This window comes from Oncorhynchus masou, chromosome 32 (assembly GCF_036934945.1).
Source record: "Oncorhynchus masou masou isolate Uvic2021 chromosome 32, UVic_Omas_1.1, whole genome shotgun sequence".
Taxonomy (NCBI): domain Eukaryota; kingdom Metazoa; phylum Chordata; class Actinopteri; order Salmoniformes; family Salmonidae; genus Oncorhynchus; species Oncorhynchus masou.
Window position 1 is genome coordinate 80,318,742 of NC_088243.1, and position 22,073 is coordinate 80,340,814.

A 22,073-nucleotide genomic window follows, 5' to 3' on the forward strand; every position below is an offset into this window, starting at 1 on the left:
ACAGACAGCAGGACAGAGGTGAGACACTCTCTTCTCTCTAACTATCTGTATTCATTGAGTATGTTTTGAGTCCCATTTTGTCTGGAACTTATGCTGTGTGTGTTAGTGCTACTCTCTCTCTCTCTCTCTCTCTCTCTCTCTCTCTCTCTCTCTCTCTCTCTCTCTCTCTCTCTCTCTCTCTCTCTCTCTCTCTCTCTCTCTCTCTCTCTCTCTCTCTCTCTCTCTCTCTCTCTCTCTCTCTCTCTCTCTCTCTCTCTCTCTCTCTCTCTCTCTCTCTCTCTCTCTCTCTCTCTCTCTCTCTCTCTCTCTCTATATATATATATATATTTATAGGACAGAGGCAATAAAAGAGATCAATGGATAATGTGTGATCGTTAGACTAGGATATGCAGTAGAGAAGTGTGTGTGTTTTTCTGTGTTAGCCACTCTACTACAGTGAGGGAATCTCCCAACAGTAGTTCAGCCACACAGGCGTGTGTTGTACTAGGCGGTTAGGCTAAACTTAGAGCCCCCTGTCTGTCTCATGTTACCCCTGTACCTCACTGACATCCATTTCACACACACTTACCCCACAGCCATACATTTTCCTTATTTCCTGTGGCTACTTTGAATAATCTCCCTTTTTTTTGATTACTACATGTGTTATTTTATAATTTTGATGTCTTCACTATTATTCTACTTTTGACTGGTACAGTAGGCTACATTAGAATCAGATGACTGATTTGTTCCATTAATATAATCAGTATGATCCAGTCTATGATATGATGATGAAGATATTGATATACAGTGCCTTGCGAAAGTATTCGGCCCCCTTGAACTTTGCGACCTTTTGCCACATTTCAGGCTTCAAACATAAAGATATAAAACTGTATTTTTTTGTGAAGAATCAACAACAAGTGGGACACAATCATGAAGTGGAACGACATTTATTGGATATTTCAAACTTTTTTAACAAATCAAAAACTGAAAAATTGGGCGTGCAAAATTATTCAGCCCCTTTACTTTCATTGCAGCAAACTCTCTCCAGAAGTTCAGTGAGGATCTCTGAATGATCCAATGTTGACCTAAATGACTAATGATGATAAATACAATCCACCTGTGTGTAATCAAGTCTCCGTATAAATGCACCTGCACTGTGATAGCCTTAGAGGTCCGTTAAAAGCGCAGAGAGCATCATGAAGAACAAGGAACACACCAGGCAGGTCCGAGATACTGTTGTGAAGAAGTTTAAAGCCGGATTTGGATACAAAAAGATTTCCCAAGCTTTAAACATCCCAAGGAGCACTGTGCAAGCGATAATATTGAAATGGAAGGAGTATCAGACCACTGCAAATCTACCAAGACCTGGCCGTCACTCTAAACTTTCAGCTCATACAAGGAGAAGACTGATCAGAGATGCAGCCAAGAGGCCCATGATCACTCTGGATGAACTGCAGAGATCTACAGCTGAGGTTGGAGACTCTGTCCATAGGACAACAATCAGTCGTATATTGCACAAATCTGGCCTTTATGGAAGAGTGGCAAGAAGAAAGCCATTTCTTAAAGATATCCATAAAAAGTGTAGTTTAAAGTTTGCCACAAGCCACCTGGGAGACACACCAAACATATGGAAGAAGGTGCTCTGGTCAGATGAAACCAAAATTTAACCTTTTGGCAACAATGCAAAACGTTATGTTTGGCGTAAAAGCAACACAGCTCATCACCCTGAACATACAGTCCCCACTGTCAAACATGGTGGTCGCAGCATCATGGTTTGGGCCTGCTTTTCTTCAGCAGGGACAGGGAAGATGGTTAAAATTGATGGGAAGATGGATGGAGCCAAATACAGGACCATTCTGGAAGGACACCTGATGGAGTCTGCAAAAGACCTGAGACTGGGACGGAGATTTGTCTTCCAACAAGACAATGATCCAAAACATAAAGCAAAATCTACAATGGAATGGTTCAAAAATAAACATATCCAGGTGTTAGAATGGCCAAGTCAAAGTCCAGACTTGAATCCAATCGAGAATCTGTGGAAAGAACTGAAAACTGCTGTTCACAAATGCTCTCCATCCAACCTCACTGAGCTCGAGCTGTTTTGCAAGGAGGAATTGGAAAAAATTTCAGTCTCTCGATGTGCAAAACTGATAGAGACATACCCCAAGCGACTTACAGCTGTAATCGCAGCAAAAGGTGGCGCTACAAAGTATTAACTTAAGGGGGCTGAATAATTTTGCTCGCCCAATTTTTCAGTTTTTGATTTGTTAAAAATCTTTGAAATATCCAATAAATGTTGTTCCACTTCATGATTGTGTCCCACTTGTTGTTGATTCTTCACAAAAAAATACAGTTTTATATCTTTATGTTTGAAGCCTGAAATGTGGCAAAAGGTCGCAAAGTTCAAGGGGGCCGAATACTTTCTCAAGGCATTGTATATTCTCTGTTAGACTGTTGCCCATGTCATTTCCACATGTTTGGCTCTTCTGATTGGATTTTTGATAGGGCTTCTGGTAGGGCTTCTGATAGGGCTTCTGATAGGGCTTCTGATAGGGCTTCTGATAGGGCTTCTGATAGGGCTTCTGATAGGATGTTTGATAGGGCTTATGATAGGGCTTCTGATAGGGCTTCTGATATGGCTTCTGATAGGGCTTCTGATAGGATTTTTGATAGGGCTTCTGATAGGGCTTCTGATATGGCTTCTGATATGGCTTCTGATATGATTTTTGATAGGGCTTCTGATAGGGCTTCTGATAGGATTTTGATAGGGCTTCTGATATGGCTTCTGATAGGATTTTTGATAGGGCTTCGGATAGGATTTTGATAGGGCTTCTGATAGGGCTTCTGATATGGCTTCTGATAGGATTTTTGATAGGGCTTCTGATAGGGCTTCTGATAGGATTTTTGATAGGGCTTCTGATAGGGCTTCTGATATGGCTTCTGATATGGCTTCTGATAGGATTTTTGATATGGCTTCTGATAGGGCTTCTGATAGGATTTTTGAAAGGGCTTCTGATAGGGCTTCTGATAGGGCTTCTGATATGGCTTCTGATAGGATTTTTGATATGGCTTCTGATAGGATTTTTGATAGGGCTTCTGATAGGGCTTCTGATAGGGCTTCTGATAGGATGTTTGATAGGGCTTCTGATAGGGTTTTTGATAGGGCTTCTGATAGGGCTTCTGATAGGGCTTCTGATAGGATTTTAGATATGGCTTCTGATAGGATTTTTGATAGGGCTTCTGATAGGGCTTCTGATAGGGCTTCTGATAGGATGTTTGATAGGGCTTCTGATAGGGTTTTTGATAGGGCTTCTGATATGGCTTCTGATATAGCTTTTGATATTTTTTTTGACCATATTGGGCTCTGGTCAAAAGTTGTGAACTAAATAGGGAATAGGATTCCATTTGGGACTCATTCTGCGCTTTTAGATTTATCTGTAATGTGTCTGTCAGTGTCTGGAAACAGTGCTGTTTCTCTTCTAAGAGGTTCTGACCCAACACGCCTTCAGGCTGTTTACAGCTGTCTGACACACAGTAATCACTCCCATTCAATCAGGACACAGGGTTTCATCCCAAGTGGTACCTAAGTGGTACCCTATGAAGTGTACTTCCGGCGCCGACAGAGATGGCCGCCTCGCTTCGCGTTCCTAGGAAACTATGCAGTTTTTTTGCAGTTTTTTTTACGTGTTATTTCTTACATTAGTACCCCAGGTCATCTTAGGTTTCATTACATACAGCCGTGAAGAACTACTGTATATGAGATCAGCATCAACTCACCATCAGTACGACCAAGAATATGTTTTTCGCGACGCGGATCCTGTGTTCTGCCTTACAAACAGGACAACGGAATGGATCGCATGCAGCGACCCAAAAAAACAACTCCGGAAAAGAGGGAAACGTGGCGGTCTTCTGGTCAGACTACGGAGACGGGCACATCGTGCCCCACTTCCTAGCATTCTTCTTGCCAGTGTCCAGTCTCTTGACAACAAGGTTGATGAAATCCGAGCAAGGGTAGCATTCCAGAGGGACATCAGAGACTGTAACGTTCTGTGCTTCACGGAAACATGGCTCACTGGAGAGACGCTATCCGAAGCGGTGCAGCCAACGGGTTTCTCCACGCATCGCGCCGACAGAAACAAACACCTTTCTGGTAAGAAGAGGGGTGGGGGTGTATGCCTTATGGCTAACGAGGCATGGTGCGATGAAAGAAACATACAGGAACTCAAATCCTTCTGTTCACCTGATTTAGAATTCCTCACAATCAAATGCAGACCGCATTATCTACCAAGAGAATTCTCTACGATTATAATCACAGCCGTATATATCCCCCCCCAAGCAGACACATCGATGGCACTGAACGAACTTTATTTAACTCTTTGCAAACTGGAAACCATTTATCCGGAGGCTGCATTCATCGTTGTTGGGGATTTTAACAAGGCTAATCTGAAAACAAGACTCCCTAAATTTTATCAGCATGTCGATTGCGCAACCAGGGGCGGAAAAACCTTGGATCACTGTTACTCTAACTTCCGCGACGCATATAAGGCCCTGCCCCGCCCCCCTTTCGGAAAAGCTGACCACGACTCCATTTTGCTGATACCTGCCTACAGACAAAAGCCAAAAAAAGAAGCTCCCACGCTGAGGTCTGTCCAACGCTGGTCCGACCAAGCTGACTCCACACTCCAAGACTGCTTCCATCACGTGGACTGGGACATGTTTCGTATTGTGTCAAATAACAACATTGATGAATACGCTGATTCGGTGTGCGAGTTCATTAGAAAATGCGTTGAAGATGTCGTTCCCATAGCAACGATTAAAACATTCCCTAACCAAAAACCTTGGATTGATGGCAGCATTCGCGTGAAACTGAAAGCGCGAACCACTGCTTTCAATCAGGGCAAGGTGTCTGGTAACATGACTGAATACAAACAATGCAGCTATTCCCTCCGTAAGGCTATCAAACAAGCTAAGCGTCAGTACAGAGACAAAGTAGAATCCCAATTCAACGGCTCAGACACAAGAGGCATGTGGCAGGGTCTACAGTCAATCACGGACTACAGGAAGAAATCCAGCCCAGTCACGGACCAGGATGTCTTGCTCCCAGGCAGACTAAATAACTTTTTTGCCCGCTTTGAGGACAATACATTGCCACTGACACTGCCTGCAACGGAAAAATGCGGTCTCTCCTTCACTGCAGCCGAGGTGAGTAAAACATTTAAACGTGTTAACCCTCGCAAGGCTGCAGGTCCAGACGGCATCCCCAGCCGCGCCCTCAGAGCATGCGCAGACCAGCTGGCTGGTGTGTTTACGGACATATTCAATCAATCCCTATACCAGTCTGCTGTTCCCACATGCTTCAAGAGGGCCACCATTGTTCCTGTTCCCAAGAAAGCTAAGGTAACTGAACTAAACGACTACCGCCACGTAGCACTCACTTCCGTCATCATGAAGTGCTTTGAGAGACTAGTCAAGGACCATATCACCTCCACCCTACCTGACACCCTAGACCCACTCCAATTTGCTTACCGCTCAAATAGGTCCACAGACGACGCAATCTCAACCACACTGCACACTGCCCTAACCCATCTGGACAAGAGGAATACCTATGTGAGAATGCTGTTCATCGACTACAGCTCGGCATTCAACACCATAGTACCCTCCAAGCTCGTCATCAAGCTCGAGACCCTGGGTCTCGACCCCGCCCTGTGCAACTGGGTACTGGACTTCCTGACGGGCCGCCTCAGGTGGTGAGGGTAGGTAACAACATCTCCTCCCCGCTGATCCTCAACACTGGGGCCCCACAAGGGTGCGTTCTGAGCCCTCTCCTGTACTCCCTGTTCACCCACGACTGCGTGGCCACGCACGCCTCCAACTCAATCCTCAAGTTTGCGGACGACATAACAGTGGTAGGCTTGATTACCAACAACGACGAGACGGCCTACAGGGAGGAGGTGAGGGCCCTCGGAGTGTGGTGTCAGGAAAATAACCTCACACTCAACGTCAACAAAACTAAGGAGATGATTGTGGACTTCAGGAAACAGCAGAGGGAACACCCCCCTATCCATATCGATGGAACAGTAGTGGAGAGAGTAGCAAGTTTTAAGTTCCTCGGCATACACATCACAGACAAACTGAATTGGTCCACTCACACAGACAGCATCGTGAAGAAGGCGCAGCAGCGCCTCTTCAACCTCTTCAACCTCAGGAGGCTGAAGAAATTCACCAAAAGCACTCACAAACTTCTACAGATGCACAATCGAGAGCATCCTGGCGGGCTGTATCACCGCCTGGTACGGCAACTGCTCCGCCCTCAACCGTAAGGCTCTCCAGAGGGTAGTGAGGTCTGCACAACGCATCACCGGGGGCAAACTACCTGCCCTCCAGGACACCTACACCACCCGATGTTACAGGAAGGCCATAAAGATCATCAAGGACATCAACCACCCGAGCCACTGCCTGTTCACCCCGCTATCATCCAGAAGGCGAGGTCAATACAGGTGCATCAAAGCTGGGACCGAGAGACTGAAAAACAGCTTCTATCTCAAGGTCATCAGACTGTTAAACAGCCACCACTAACATTGAGTGGCTACTGCCAACACACTGACACTGACTCAACTCCAGCCACTTTAATAATGGGAATTGATGGGAAATGATGTAAATATATCACTAGCCACTTTAAACAATGCTACCTTATATAATGTTACTTACCCTACATTATTCATCTCATATGCATACGTATATACTGTACTCTATATCATCGACTGCATCCTTATGTAATACATGTATCACTAGCCACTTTAACTATGCCACTTTGTTTACATACTCATCTCATATGTATATACTGTACTCGATACCATCTATCTTGCCTATGCTGCTCTGTACCATCACTCATTCATATATCCTTATGTACATATTCTTTATCCCCTTACACTGTGTATAAGACAGTAGTTTAGGAATTGTTAGTTAGATTACTTGTTGGTTATTACTGCATTGTCGGAACTAGAAGCACAAGCATTTCGCTACACTCGCATTAACATCTGCTAACCATGTGTATGTGACAAATAAATTTGATTTGATTTGATTTTGATCAAGGCCTATAAGGCTGTGAACACAAGCATTTAGTTAGATACTGCTGCACTGTTGGAGCTAGGAACACAAGCATTTTACTACAACAGCAATAACATCTGCTAAACATGTGTATGTGACTAATAACATCTGCTAACTATGTGTATGTGACCAATAACATCTGCTAAATATGGGTATGTGACCAATAACATCTGCTAACCATGTGTATGTGACCAATAACATCTGCTAACCATGTATTTGTGACCAATAACATCTGCTAAACATGTTTATGTGACTAATAACATCTGCTAAACATGTTTATGTGACCAATAACATCTGCTAAATATGTGTATGTGACCAATAACATTTGATTTGAACACCTGATTGTCTACTGAAACCGTGAGAAGTAGCTCGCCTAAGCTAAGATCTGTTTGAATGTGAACCCAATGTGTTTTGATAGATACAGTAGAATGTGTTTTAGAACAGAATGAATGTACTCTGAACCACTACTGTAGAAGACATTTCAATTCATCTCAAGGTACACTCTGGTGAGTTTAAGAGAGAGTTGTGAAAACACCTTTCTGGGGGTTCAGGAAATGTAAAAGTCAGCATCAAATTACAATAATACATTTCATTTCAAGTGACACATTTTATAAATGTATTGAGATTAACAGAAAGAGCTGTCATATTTGTCCAACTTTTCTGAAATATGTCTAAAGAGGACACTGGGAATGTAATACTTTCCCTAGGATAGGCAATAGCACTCATTACTACCACTCATTACATAGCACTCATTACTACCACTCATTACATAGCACTCACTATTACTACTCATTACATAGCACTCATTACTACCACTCATTACATAGCACTCACTATTACTACTCATTACATAGCACTCACTATTACTACTCATTACATAGCACTCATTACTACCACTCATTACATAGCACTCATTACTACCACTCATTACATAGCACTCACTATTACTACTCATTACATAGCACTCACTATTACTACTCATTACATAGCACTCATTACTACCACTCATTACATAGCACTCACTATTACTACTCATTACATAGCACTCATTACTACCACTCATTACATAGCACTCACTATTACTACTCATTACATAGCACTCATTACTACCACTCATTACATAGCACTCACTATTACTACTCATTACATAGCACTCATTACTACCACTCATTACATAGCACTCATTACTACCACTCATTACATAGCACTCATTACTACCACTCATTACATAGGACTCATTACTACCACTCATTACATAGCACTCATTACATAGCACTCACTACATAGCACTCATTACTACCACTCATTACATAGCACTCATTACTACCACTCATTACATAGCACTCATTACTACCACTCATTACATAGGACTCATTACTACCACTCATTACATAGCACTCATTACATAGCACTCACTACATAGCACTCATTACTACCACTCATTACATAGCACTCATTACTACCACTCATTACATAGCACTCATTACTACCACTCATTACATAGCACTCACTACATAGCACTCATTACTACCACTCATTACATAGCACTCATTACTACCACTCATTACATAGCACTCATTACTACCACTCATTACATAGCACTCATTACTACCACTCATTACATAGCACTCATTACATAGCACTCACTACATAGCACTCATTACTACCACTCATTACATAGCACTCATTACTACCACTCATTACATAGCACTCATTACTACCACTCATTACATAGCACTCACTACATAGCACTCATTACTACCACTCATTACATAGCACTCATTACTACCACTCATTACATAGCACTCATTACTACCACTCATTACATAGCACTCATTACATAGCACTCATTACTACTACTCATTACATAGCACTCATTACATAGCACTCATTACATAGCACTCATTACTACCACTCATTACTACCACTCATTACTACCACTCATTACATAGCACTCATTACTACCACTCATTACATAGCACTCACTATTACTACTCATTACATAGCACTCACTATTACTACTCATTACATAGCACTCACTATTACTACTCATTACATAGCACTCACTATTACTACTCATTACATAGCACTCATTACTACCACTCATTACTACCACTCATTACATAGCACTCACTATTACTACTCATTACATAGCACTCATTACTACCACTCATTACTACCACTCATTACATAGCACTCACTATTACTACTCATTACATAGCACTCATTACTACCACTCATTGCTACCACTCATTACATAGCACTCATTACTACCACTCATTACATAGCACTCATTACTACCACTCATTACATTGCATTCACTATTACTACTCATTACATAGCACTCATTACTACCACTCATTGCTACCACTCATTACATAGCACTCATTACTACCACACATTACTACCACTCATTACATAGCACTCATTACTACCACTCATTACTTAGCACTCATTACTACCACTCATTACATAGCACTCATTACTACCATTCATTACATAGCACTCATTACTACCACTCATTACATAGCACTCATTACATAGCACTCACTACATAGCACTCATTACTACCACTCATTACATAGCACTCATTACTACCACTCATTACATAGCACTCATTACTACCACTCATTACATAGCACTCACTACATAGCACTCATTACTACCACTCATTACATAGCACTCATTACTACCACTCATTACATAGCACTCATTACTACCACTCATTACATAGCACTCATTACTACCACTCATTACATAGCACTCATTACATAGCACTCACTACATAGCACTCATTACTACCACTCATTACATAGCACTCATTACTACCACTCATTACATAGCACTCATTACTACCACTCATTACATAGCACTCACTACATAGCACTCATTACTACCACTCATTACATAGCACTCATTACTACCACTCATTACATAGCACTCATTACTACCACTCATTACATAGCACTCATTACATAGCACTCATTACTACTACTCATTACATAGCACTCATTACATAGCACTCATTACATAGCACTCATTACTACCACTCATTACTACCACTCATTACATAGCACTCATTACTACCACTCATTACATAGCACTCATTACTACCACTCATTACATAGCACTCACTATTACTACTCATTACATAGCACTCACTATTACTACTCATTACATAGCACTCACTATTACTACTCATTACATAGCACTCACTATTACTACTCATTACATAGCACTCATTACTACCACTCATTACTACCACTCATTACATAGCACTCACTATTACTACTCATTACATAGCACTCATTACTACCACTCATTACTACCACTCATTACATAGCACTCACTATTACTACTCATTACATAGCACTCATTACTACCACTCATTGCTACCACTCATTACATAGCACTCATTACTACCACTCATTACATAGCACTCATTACTACCACTCATTACATTGCATTCACTATTACTACTCATTACATAGCACTCATTACTACCACTCATTGCTACCACTCATTACATAGCACTCATTACTACCACACATTACTACCACTCATTACATAGCACTCATTACTACCACTCATTACTTAGCACTCATTACTACCACTCATTACATAGCACTCATTACTACCACTCATTACATAGCACTCACTATTACTACTCATTACATAGCACTCATTACATAGCACTAACTATCACTACTCATTACTACCACTCATTACATAGCACTCATTACATAGCACTCACTATCACTACTCATTACTACCACTCATTACATAGCACTCATTACTACCACCAATTACATAGCACTCATTACATAGCACTCACTATCACTACTCATTACTACCACTCATTACATAGCACTCATTACTACCACTCATTACTAACACTCATTGCTACCACTAATTACTACCACTCATTACTACCACTCATTACTACCACTCATTACATAGCACTCATTACTACCACTCATTATATAGCACTCATTACTACCACTCATTACATAGCATGCACTATTACTACTCATTACATAGCACTCATTACTACCACTCATTACATAGCACTCAGTACTACCACTCATTACATAGCACTCATTACTACCACTCATTACATAGCACTCATTACTACCTCTCATTACATAGCACTCTCTACTACCACTATTTACATAGCACTCATTACTAACACTCATTACATAGCACTCATTACTACCACTCATTACATAGCACTCATTACTACCACTCATTACATAGCACTCACTATTACTACTCATTACATAGGACTAATTACTACCACTCATTACATAGCACTCACTATCACTACTCATTACATAGCACTCATTACTACCACTCATTACATAGCACTCATTACTACCTCTCATTACATAGCACTCATTACTACCACTCATTACATAGCACTCACTAAACCTACTCATTACTTAGCACTCATTACTACCACTCATTACATAGCACTCATTACTACCACTCATTACATAGCACTCATTTCTACCACTCATTACATAGCACTCACTAAACCTACTCATTACATAGCACTCATTACTACCACTCATTACATAGCACTCATTACTACCTCTCATTACATAGCACTCACTACTACCACTATTTACATAGCACTCATTACTACCGCTCATTACATAGCACTAATTACTACCACTCATTACATAGCACTCATTTCTACCACTCATTACATAGCACTCACTAAACCTACTCATTACATAGCACTCATTACTACCACTCATTACATAGCACTCATTACTACCACTCATTACATATCACTCATTACTACCTCTCATTACATAGCACTCACTACTACCACTATTTATATAGCACTCATTACTACCACTCATTACATAGCACTCACTATTACTACTCATTACATAGGACTCATTACTACCACTCATTACATAGCACTCACTATCACTACTCATTACATAGCACTCATTACTACCACTCATTACATAGCACTCATTACTACCTCTCATTACATATGCACTCATTACTACCACTCATTACATAGCACTCAATACTACCACTCTTTACATAGCACTCATTACTACCACTCATTACATAGCACTCATTACTACCACTCTTTACATAGCCCTCACTATTACTACTCATTACTTCCACTCATTACATAGCACTCACTGATTCCCAAATGTTATCACATCGAAGAAGAAAACAGAAAAGGAATTCACTTAACAAGAACATGTGCTTTTTTTGCGGTGGTGTAATGTACTTTAAAGTACTACTTGAGTTGATTTTGGTGTATATGTACTTTTCTACAGTATGTATATTTTTGACAACTTTTACTTTTACTTCACTACATTCCTAAAGAAAATATTGCGCTTCTTGCTCCATACGCTGTCCCTGACAACCCAAAGTACTCGATACATTTTGAATGCTTAGCCGAACAAGAAAATTGTAAAACTCACGCACTTATCAGGAGAAGACGTGGTCATCCCTAATGCCTCTGGCCTGGCGGACTCTGAGTGTTGACTTGACCCATGGCTATCTGTAAATAATGTCTGAGTGTTTTATACGGAGAAGACGTATGCCTCTGGCCTGGCGGACTCTGAGAGACTTGACCCATGGCTATCTGTAAATAATGTGGTCATCCCCTAATGCCTCTGGCCTGGCGGACTCTGAGTGTTGACTTGACCCATGGCTATCTGTAAATAATGTCTGAGTGTTTTATACGGAGAAGACGTGGTCATCCCTAATGCCTCTGGCCTGGCGGACTCTGAGTGTTGACTTGACCCATGGCTATCTGTAAATAATGTCTGAGTGTTTTATACGGAGAAGACGTGGTCATCCCTAATGCCTCTGGCCTGGCGGACTCTGAGTGTTGACTTGTCCCATGGCTATCTGTAAATAATGTCTGAGTGTTTTATACGGAGAAGACGTGGTCATCCCTAATGCCTCTGGCCTGGCGGACTCTGAGTGTTGACTTGTCCCATGGCTATCTGTAAATAATGTCTGAGTGTTTTATACGGAGAAGACGTGGTCATCCCTAATGCCTCTGGCCTGGCGGACTCTGAGTGTTGACTTGACCCATGGCTATCTGTAAATAATGTCTGAGTGTTTTATACGGAGAAGACGTGGTCATCCCTAATGCCTCTGGCCTGGCGGACTCTGAGTGTTGACTTGACCCATGGCAATCTGTAAATAATGTCTGAGTGTTTTATACGGAGAAGACGTGGTCATCCCTAATGCCTCTGGCCTGGCGGACTCTGAGTGTTGACTTGACCCATGACTATCTGTAAATAATGTCTGAGTGTTTTATACGGAGAAGACGTGGTCATCCCTAATGCCTCTGGCCTGGCGGACTCTGAGTGTTGACTTGACCCATGGCTATCTGTAAATAATGTCTGAGTGTTTTATACGGAGAAGACGTGGTCATCCCTAATGCCTCTGGCCTGGCGGACTCTGAGTGTTGACTTGACCCATGGCTATCTGTAAATAATGTCTGAGTGTTTTATACGGAGAAGACGTGGTCATCCCTAATGCCTCTGGTCTGGCGGACTCTGAGTGTTGGACTTGTCCCATGGCTATCTGTAAATAATGTCTGAGTGTTTAATACGGAGAAGACGTGGTCATCCCTAATGCCTCTGGCCTGGCGGACTCTGAGTGTTGGACTTGTCCCATGGCTATCTGTAAATAATGTCTGAGTGTTTTATACGGAGAAGACATGGTCATCCCTAATGCCTCTGGCCTGGCGGACTCTGAGTGTTGGACTTGTCCCATGGCTATCTGTAAATAATGTCTGAGTGTTTTATACGGAGAAGACGTGGTCATCCCTAATGCCTCTGGCCTGGCGGACTCTGAGTGTTGACTTGACCCATGGCTATCTGTAAATAATGTCTGAGTGTTTTATACGGAGAAGACGTGGTCATCCCTAATGCCTCTGGCCTGGCGGACTCTGAGTGTTGGACTTGACACATGGCTATCTGTAAATAATGTCTGAGTGTTTTATACGGAGAAGACGTGGTCATCCCTAATGCCTCTGGCCTGGCGGACTCTGAGTGTTGACTTGACCCATGGCTATCTGTAAATAATGTCTGAGTGTTTTATACGGAGAAGACGTGGTCATCCCTAATGCCTCTGGCCTGGCGGACTCTGAGTGTTGACTTGACCCATGGCTATCTGTAAATAATGTCTGAGTGTTTTATACGGAGAAGACGTGGTCATCCCTAATGCCTCTGGCCTGGCGGACTCTGAGTGTTGGACTTGACCCATGGCTATCTGTAAATAATGTCTGAGTGTTTTATACGGAGAAGACGTGGTCATCCCTAATGCCTCTGGCCTGGCGGACTCTGAGTGTTGGACTTGTCCCATGGCTATCTGTAAATAATGTCTGAGTGTTTTATACTTATATTATACTTATATTTAAAAACAAATACTTTTAGACTTTTACTCAAGTAGTATTTTACTGGGTGACTTTCACTTTTGCTTGAGTAACTTTCTATTAAGGTACTTATACTTTTACACAAGTATGACAGTTGGGTAATTTTTCCACCTCTGGTTTTGTGTAGGATTTCGGCTGCTAATGACTGCTATGCTAACAGTCCAAGGCAGGCATTCATTGATCAGTTTTCTTTTTGCTAGTTGTAGTTTTGTGTTAGTTTTTTAAATGCCTGCTTTTAAGTTAATACTGCAGGCTTGAGTTTATCAACACACCATATAAGAGCAGGGAATAAACAATAAGAGCAGGGAATAAACAATAAGAGCAGGGAATAAACAATAAGAGCAGGGAATAAACAATAAGAATAGGGAATAAACAATAAGAGCAGGGAATAAACAATAAGAGCAGGGAATAAACAATAAGAGCAGGGAATAAACAATAAGAATAGGGAATAAACAATAAGAACAGGGAATAAACAATAAGAGCAGGGAATAAACAATAAGAGCAGGGAATAAACAATATGAACAGGGAATAAACAACAAGAGCAGGGAATAAACAACAAGAACAGGGAATAAACAATAAGAACAGGGAATAAACATTAAGAACAGGGAATAAACAATAAGAACAGGGAATAGAGAATAAGAAGAGGGAATAAACAATAAGAGCAGGGAATAAACAATAAGAGGTGGGAATAAACAATAAGAACAGGGAATAAACAATAAGAGGGAATAGACAATAAGAGCAGGGAATAGACAATAAGAGCAGGGAATAAACAATAAGAGCAGGGAATAAACAATAAGAGCAGGGAATAAACAATATGAACAGGGAATAAACAACAAGAGCAGGGAATAAACAACAAGAACAGGGAATAAACAATAAGAACAGGGAATAAACAATAAGAACAGGGAATAAACAATAAGAACAGGGAATAGAGAATAAGAAGAGGGAATAAACAATAAGAGCAGGGAATAAACAATAAGAGGTGGGAATAAACAATAAGAACAGGGAATAAACAATAAGAGGAGTGAATAGACAATAAGAACAGGGAATAAACAATAAGAGGAGGGAATAGACAATAAGAACAGGGAATACACAATAAGAGCAGGGAATAAACAATAAGAGGAGGGAATAAAAAATAAGAACAGGGAATACACAATAAGAGCAGGGAATAAACAATAAGAGGAGGGAATAGACAATAAGAGCAGGGAATACACAATAAGAGCAGGGAATACACAATAAGAGCAGGGAATAAACAATAAGAGGAGTGAATAGACAATAAGAACAGGGAATAAACAATAAGTGGAGGGAATAGACAATAAGAGCAGGGAATACACAATAAGAGCAGGGAATAAACAATAAGAGGAGGGAATAAACAATAAGAGGAGTGAATAGACAATAAGAACAGGGAATAAACAATAAGAGGAGTGAATAGACAATAAGAACAGGGTGTCAGGACCCGGTTACGAACCTGGGTCTCCGGAGTGAGAAACAGTCACTTAACCAACTGAGCCACGAATAGTCGGCAGAACCCTGAAGATGAGGCAGGCACAGCAGTACTTGAGACGGTGTATTTAATAAAGTAAAAAGTGAAGTCCTTCAGGAAAACATGTAACTCCACAACCTCAAAAGGAATTCCACAAGAACAAGGTAATCCACAAGGTATTCCTCCAAGACAAAAAAGTAAATCCACAAGGTGGTAGGTATAGCTTAAAAAGCTTCAAAAGATACTCAAAAATAAATAAACAAGAACAAAAAACAGAATTCCACAAGAGCGTCCACCGGGATCAACAAGAGTTCACAGAATACTAGGGCTGGGTGCTAACATACAAACACAGAGCAAAGAACTGAGGGAAACTAAGGGTTTAAATACAATCAGGGTAAACGAGGCACATGTGCAAATAATAATGGGGATCAAGGGAAAGCAAAAGGTCAAAAAGCACAATGGGGGCATCTAGTGACCAAAAACCGGAACAACCCTGGCCAAATCCTGACACAGGGAATAAACAATAAGAGGAGGGAATAAACAATAAGAACAGGGAATAGACAATAAGAGCAGGGAATAAAAAATATGAACAGGGAATAAACAACAAGAGCAGGGAATAAACAATAAGAACAGGGAATAGACAATAAGAACAGGGAATAAACAATAAGAGCAGGGAATAAACAATAAGAACAGGGAATAGACAATAAGAGCAGGGAAAAAACAATAAGAAGAGGGAATAAACAATACGAGGAGGGAATAGACAATAAGAGCAGGGAATAAACAATAAGAGGAGGGAATAAACAACAAGAACAGGGAATAAACAATAAGAGGAGGGAATAGACAATAAGAGCAGGGAATACACAATAAGAGGAGGGAATAGACAATAAGAGCAGGGAATAGACAATAAGAGCAGGGAATAGACAATAAGAACAGGGAATAAACAATAAGAGGAGGGAATAGACAATAAGAGCAGGGAATAGACAATAAGAGCAGGGAATAGACAATAAGAACAGGGAATAAACAATAAGAGGAGGGAATAGACAATAAGAGCAGGGAATAAACAATAAGAGGAGGGAATAGACAATAAGAGCAGGGAATAAACAATATGAACAGGGAATAAACAATACGAGGAGGGAATAAACAATAAGAACAGGGAATAGACAATAAGAGCAGGGAATAAACAATATGAACAGGGAATAGACAATAAGAGCAGGGAATAAACAATATGAACAGGGAATAAACAACAAGAGCAGGGAATAAACAATAAGAACAGGGAATAGACAATAAGAGCAGGGAATAAACAATAAGAGGAGGGAATAGACAATAAGAGCAGGGAATAGACAATAAGAGCAGGGAATAGACAATAAGAGCAGGGAATAAACAATAAGAGCAGGGAATAAACAATAAGAGGAGGGAATAAACAATAAGAGCAGGGAATAAACAATAAGAGGAGGGAATAAACAATAAGAGCAGGGAATAAACAATAAGAGCAGGGAATAAACAATAAGAGCAGGGAATAAACAATAAGAACAGGGAATAAACAATAAGAACAGGGAATAAACAATAAGAGCAGGGAATAAACAATAAGAAGAGGGAATAAACAATACGAACAGGGAATAGACAATAAGAACAGGGAATAGACAATAAGAGCAGGGAATAAACAATAAGAACAGGGAATAAACAATAAGAGCAGGGAATAAACAATAAGAAGAGGGAATAGACAATAAGAACAGGGAATAGACAATAAGAGCAGGGAATAAACAATAAGAGCAGGGAATAAACAATAAGAAGAGGGAATAGACAATAAGAACAGGGAATAGACAATAAGAGCAGGGAATAAACAATAAGAGCAGGGAATACACAATAAGAGGAGTGAATAAACAATAAGAACAGGGAATAGACAATAAGAACAGGGAATAAACAATAAGAGGAGGGAATAAACAATAAGAACAGGGAATAAACAATAAGAGGAGGGAATAGACAATAAGAGCAGGGAATAAACAATAGGGGAGGGAATAAACAATAAGAGGAGAGAATAGACAATAGGAGCAGGGAATAGACAATAAGAGGAGGGAATAAACAATAAGAACAGGGAATAAACAATAAGAGCAGGGAATAAACAATAAGAGCAGGGAATAGTCAATAAGAGCAGGGAATAAACAATAAGAACAGGGAATAAACAATAAGAACAGGGAATAGAGAATAAGAAGAGGGAATAAACAATAAGAGCAGGGAATAAACAATAAGAGGAGGGAATAAACAATAAGAGCAGGGAATAGACAATAAGAGCAGGGAATAAACAATAAGAACAGGGAATAAACAATAAGAGCAGGGAATAAACAGTAAGAGGAGGGAATAAACAATAAGAACAGGGAATAAACAATACGAGAAGGGAATAGATAATAAGAGCAGGGAATACACAATAAGAGCAGGTAATAAACAATAAGAAGAGGGAATAGACAATAAGAGGAGGGAATAAACAATAAGAGGAGGGAATAGACAATAAGAGCAGGGAATAAACAATAGGGGAGGGAATAAACAATAAGAACAGGGAATAAACAATGAGAGCAGGGAATAAACAATAAGAGGAGGGAATAAACAATGTTTATTGTTTCAATACTTACATTTTAGTAATTTAGCAGACACTCTTATCCAGAGAGACCTACAGTAAGGAGTTATTTTGTAGACACTCTTATCCAGAGAGACCTACAGTAAGGAGTCATTTAGTAATATATAATAATATAATAATAATAATATATCCAATTTAGCAGACGCTTTTGTCCAAAGCGACTTACAAGTCGGCTGGGGCCACTACTTTTACATATGGGTGGCCCCAGCGGGAATCGAACCCACGACGCTTGGCGTTGCAAGCGCCATGCTCTACCGACTGAGCCACACAGGACTAGTAGACACTCTTATCCAGAGAGACCTACAGTAAGGAGTCATTTAGCAGACACTCTTATCCAGAGAGACCTACAGTAGTGAGTCATTTAGTAGACACTCTTATCCAGAGAGACCTACAGTAAGGAGTCATTTAGTAGACACTCTTATCCAGAGAGACCTACAGTAAGGAGTCATTTAGTAGACACTCTTATCCAGAGAGACCTACAGTAAGGAGTCATTTAGTAGACACTCTTATCCAGAGAGACCTACAGTAAGGAGTCATTTAGTAGACACTCTTATCCAGAGAGACCTACAGTAAGGAGTCATTTAGCAAACACACGCACACACAGTGATCATACACACAAACACACACACACAAACACACACACACACACGCAGTGACCATACACACAAACACACACTCAGTGACATACACACAAACACACACACACACACACTCAGTGACCATACACACACTCTCTCTCACTGACCAGCCCACACACACATGCCATCAGAAGAGAGTGTTTTGTGTTCATAGACTGGGCGACAGAGCAAACAACCTACACTGGAGAGAGGGAGAGATCAGAACTAGAGAGAGTGAAAGTCAGTGCTGCCTCTGAGATAAATAGACAGAGCCAGACCGCCAGACAGTCAATCTGAAAGCCTAGTAGCTGAGAGCAGTTGGCATCATTGATTTCTAGGAGCTGTAAGCTGCCGGTACACATGGCATGGTGCTGTTGCCCTCCTCTCCGGGCCTCCTCGTCCTCCTGCTGCTCTCCGCTCCTCAAACGCTGCCCTCTCTTCCCAGGTTGGTTCCACTTCACCCTGCCATCTGTACCCACAGACTGGAGCTGAGGCTAGTAGGTCACTGACATGAGAAGACAGAGAGCAGTAACTGTCTCGTTCAGACAGATACTGCTGCTGTAGGTATATCTATAAGACATGGGTAACAGGCTATCCCATGAAGGTATAGTAGAGTACAGGGCATGGTGTGTCAGTGTGACGTTGTGTTAGGTGTGTGTACTGTAGTGGCAGTACTGTCAGTCACATTGTTACTAAACTGTGCAGCTTGTTGTGTTCTGTGTCTCAGTGCATGAGGCCAACGTGCTAGTAGCTGTCTTGAGATCAGGGTGGCTGGTGAGGTCATAGTGCTAGTAGCTGTCTTGAGTTCAGGGTGGCTGGTGAGGTCATAATGCTAGTAGCTGTCTTGAGATCAGGGTGGCTGGTGAGGTCATAGTGCTAGTAGCTGTCTTGAGATCAGGGTGGCTGGTGAGGTCATAGTGCTACTATCTGTCTTGAGATCAGGGTGGCTGGTGAGGTCATAGTGCTAGTAGCTGTCTTGAGATCAGGGTGGCTGGTGAGGTCATAGTGCTAGTAGCTGTCTTGAGATCAGGGTGGCTGGTGAGGTCATAGTGCTAGTAGCTGTCTTGAGATCAGGGTGGCTGGTGAGGTCATAGTGCTAGGGCAAAAACAAACATTTGCATCCCTTGTGGTCCCCAGGGCCATTATTAAGAAATGCTGTTTTACGATATCTGATGGCTATCTGCTTTTCTGGTAAAGACGATGCATGTCTGTTCACTGCTTGCTGTTTGGGCCCACATGTGATTTGTTTGTGATACAGCAACGTTTTCAACACAATCTTCTTTCAGGACTAGTAACTGTGTCCTTCCCCTCATTGGAGAATTGATGGAGATATAGGGAAGAATCCAATTTAGACCATTGACATGCACCCCTTGATGGTGTTTACTACTTCGTGTTACACTAATCTCCTCCCCCGACATTTACTGAAGGGTGTGTCCCACTAATATCATTCCTCCCTCCAAGACAGTTACTGATGTGTGTGTCCCACTAATATCATTCCTCCCTCCCAGACATTTACTGAAGGGTGTGTCCCACTAATATCATTCCTCCCTCCAAGACAGTTACTGAAGGGTGTGTCCCACTAATATCATTCCTCCCTCCCAGACAGTTACTGAAGGGTATGTCCCACTAATATCATTCCTCCCTCCAAGACAGTTACTGATGGGTGTGTCCCACTAATATCATTCCTCCCTCCCAGACAGTTACTGAAGGGTGTGTCCCACTAATATCATTCCTCCCTCCCAGACATTTACTGATGGGTGTGTCCCACTAATATCATTCCTCCCTCCCAGACAGTTACTGAAGGGTATGTCCCACTAATATCATTCCTCCCTCCCAGACATTTACTGATGTGTGTTACACTAATTTCCTTCCCAATTCCCAGACATTGGGCACGTTCCTCTGCCCAGGCATTGCTGTCGCATGTCAGATCTTACACATGCCTGGATAGACAATTTATTCATTAGCTAACCACTTCATATTTATAACAAACTGGTGCCCGGTGGCAAAGTTGAGGACATGGCATGGAACCATTGGTTGATGCATGCGACGTCTGATCAGGGTAACGCGACATTATACTGATGTGTGTAACACTTATCTCCCTCCCCTCCCAGACATCTCCCCTGCTGACCCAGATGCACTATGGAGAGAACCACCGTACACACTAGCGGGAACCAATGAACACTTCCCAGGAAATTATGTTATGAATCCAGGTAACTACAGTAAAAGCCGTAAAGCCTTCGATGACACAAAACATCCAGCTGATTATATCCCAATTAAGTCCTGCATGAGTTATATTGCCTAGACACATGTTGAGTTTGAATTCTTCTGGATGTGTACTGTAGCAAACAATGAAACATTGTATTACACAATTGCCTCAACAGTCCCAGGTTGAGGAAGAGTTGGGACATCCTCTCTGTACAATGTGACAACAACATGGGGAAGCCAGCCCAGCCGCTCATGAAGCCTTTTTCATTGTTTTTATGTGTTTCTCTCTGTGTGTGTGTGTGTGTGTGTGTGTGTGTGTGTGTGTGTGTGTGTGTGTGTGTGTGTGTGTGTGTGTGTGTGTGTGTGTGTGTGTGTGTGTGTGTGTGTTTGCGTGCACATCACAAAGCCCTGTCAGGACAGGTAAAGCAGGTCGTTATGTTATAATAGACCATCTGGGAGAGGCAGCACGTTAATAGATGGGTGGGCTTTGATAGGCTCTTTATGTTCTGTTGATGTTCTGGAGGAAACAGACTAATCACTGTTGAAATCCTCATCAGCTGGACCACAGAATACACTGTACACCAGCAGTTAAGTAACTTTTAGTGTGAATGTTTCCTCATACAGTAA

General features: G+C 41.4%; 1 protein-coding gene across 3 annotated transcripts in view; it reads left to right on the forward strand.

Annotated features, from left to right (window-relative positions):
• LOC135526663 (SH3 domain and tetratricopeptide repeat-containing protein 2-like) overlaps nucleotides 1-22,073 on the forward strand; it is a 56,649-nt gene that overhangs the window by 274 nt on the left and 34,302 nt on the right. For all 3 annotated transcript variants that reach the window (XR_010453341.1, XM_064955202.1, XM_064955203.1), the window contains exons 1-2: nucleotides 1-18; nucleotides 21,353-21,451. The exon at nucleotides 1-18 is cut by the window's left edge and continues 274 nt beyond it. Coding sequence is in view for 2 of the 3 variants with exons in the window: in XM_064955202.1 (XP_064811274.1) it covers nucleotides 1-18; nucleotides 21,353-21,451 (117 nt within the window). In the remaining variant the exon portion in view is untranslated. The remainder of the gene's footprint in view (nucleotides 19-21,352; nucleotides 21,452-22,073) is intronic.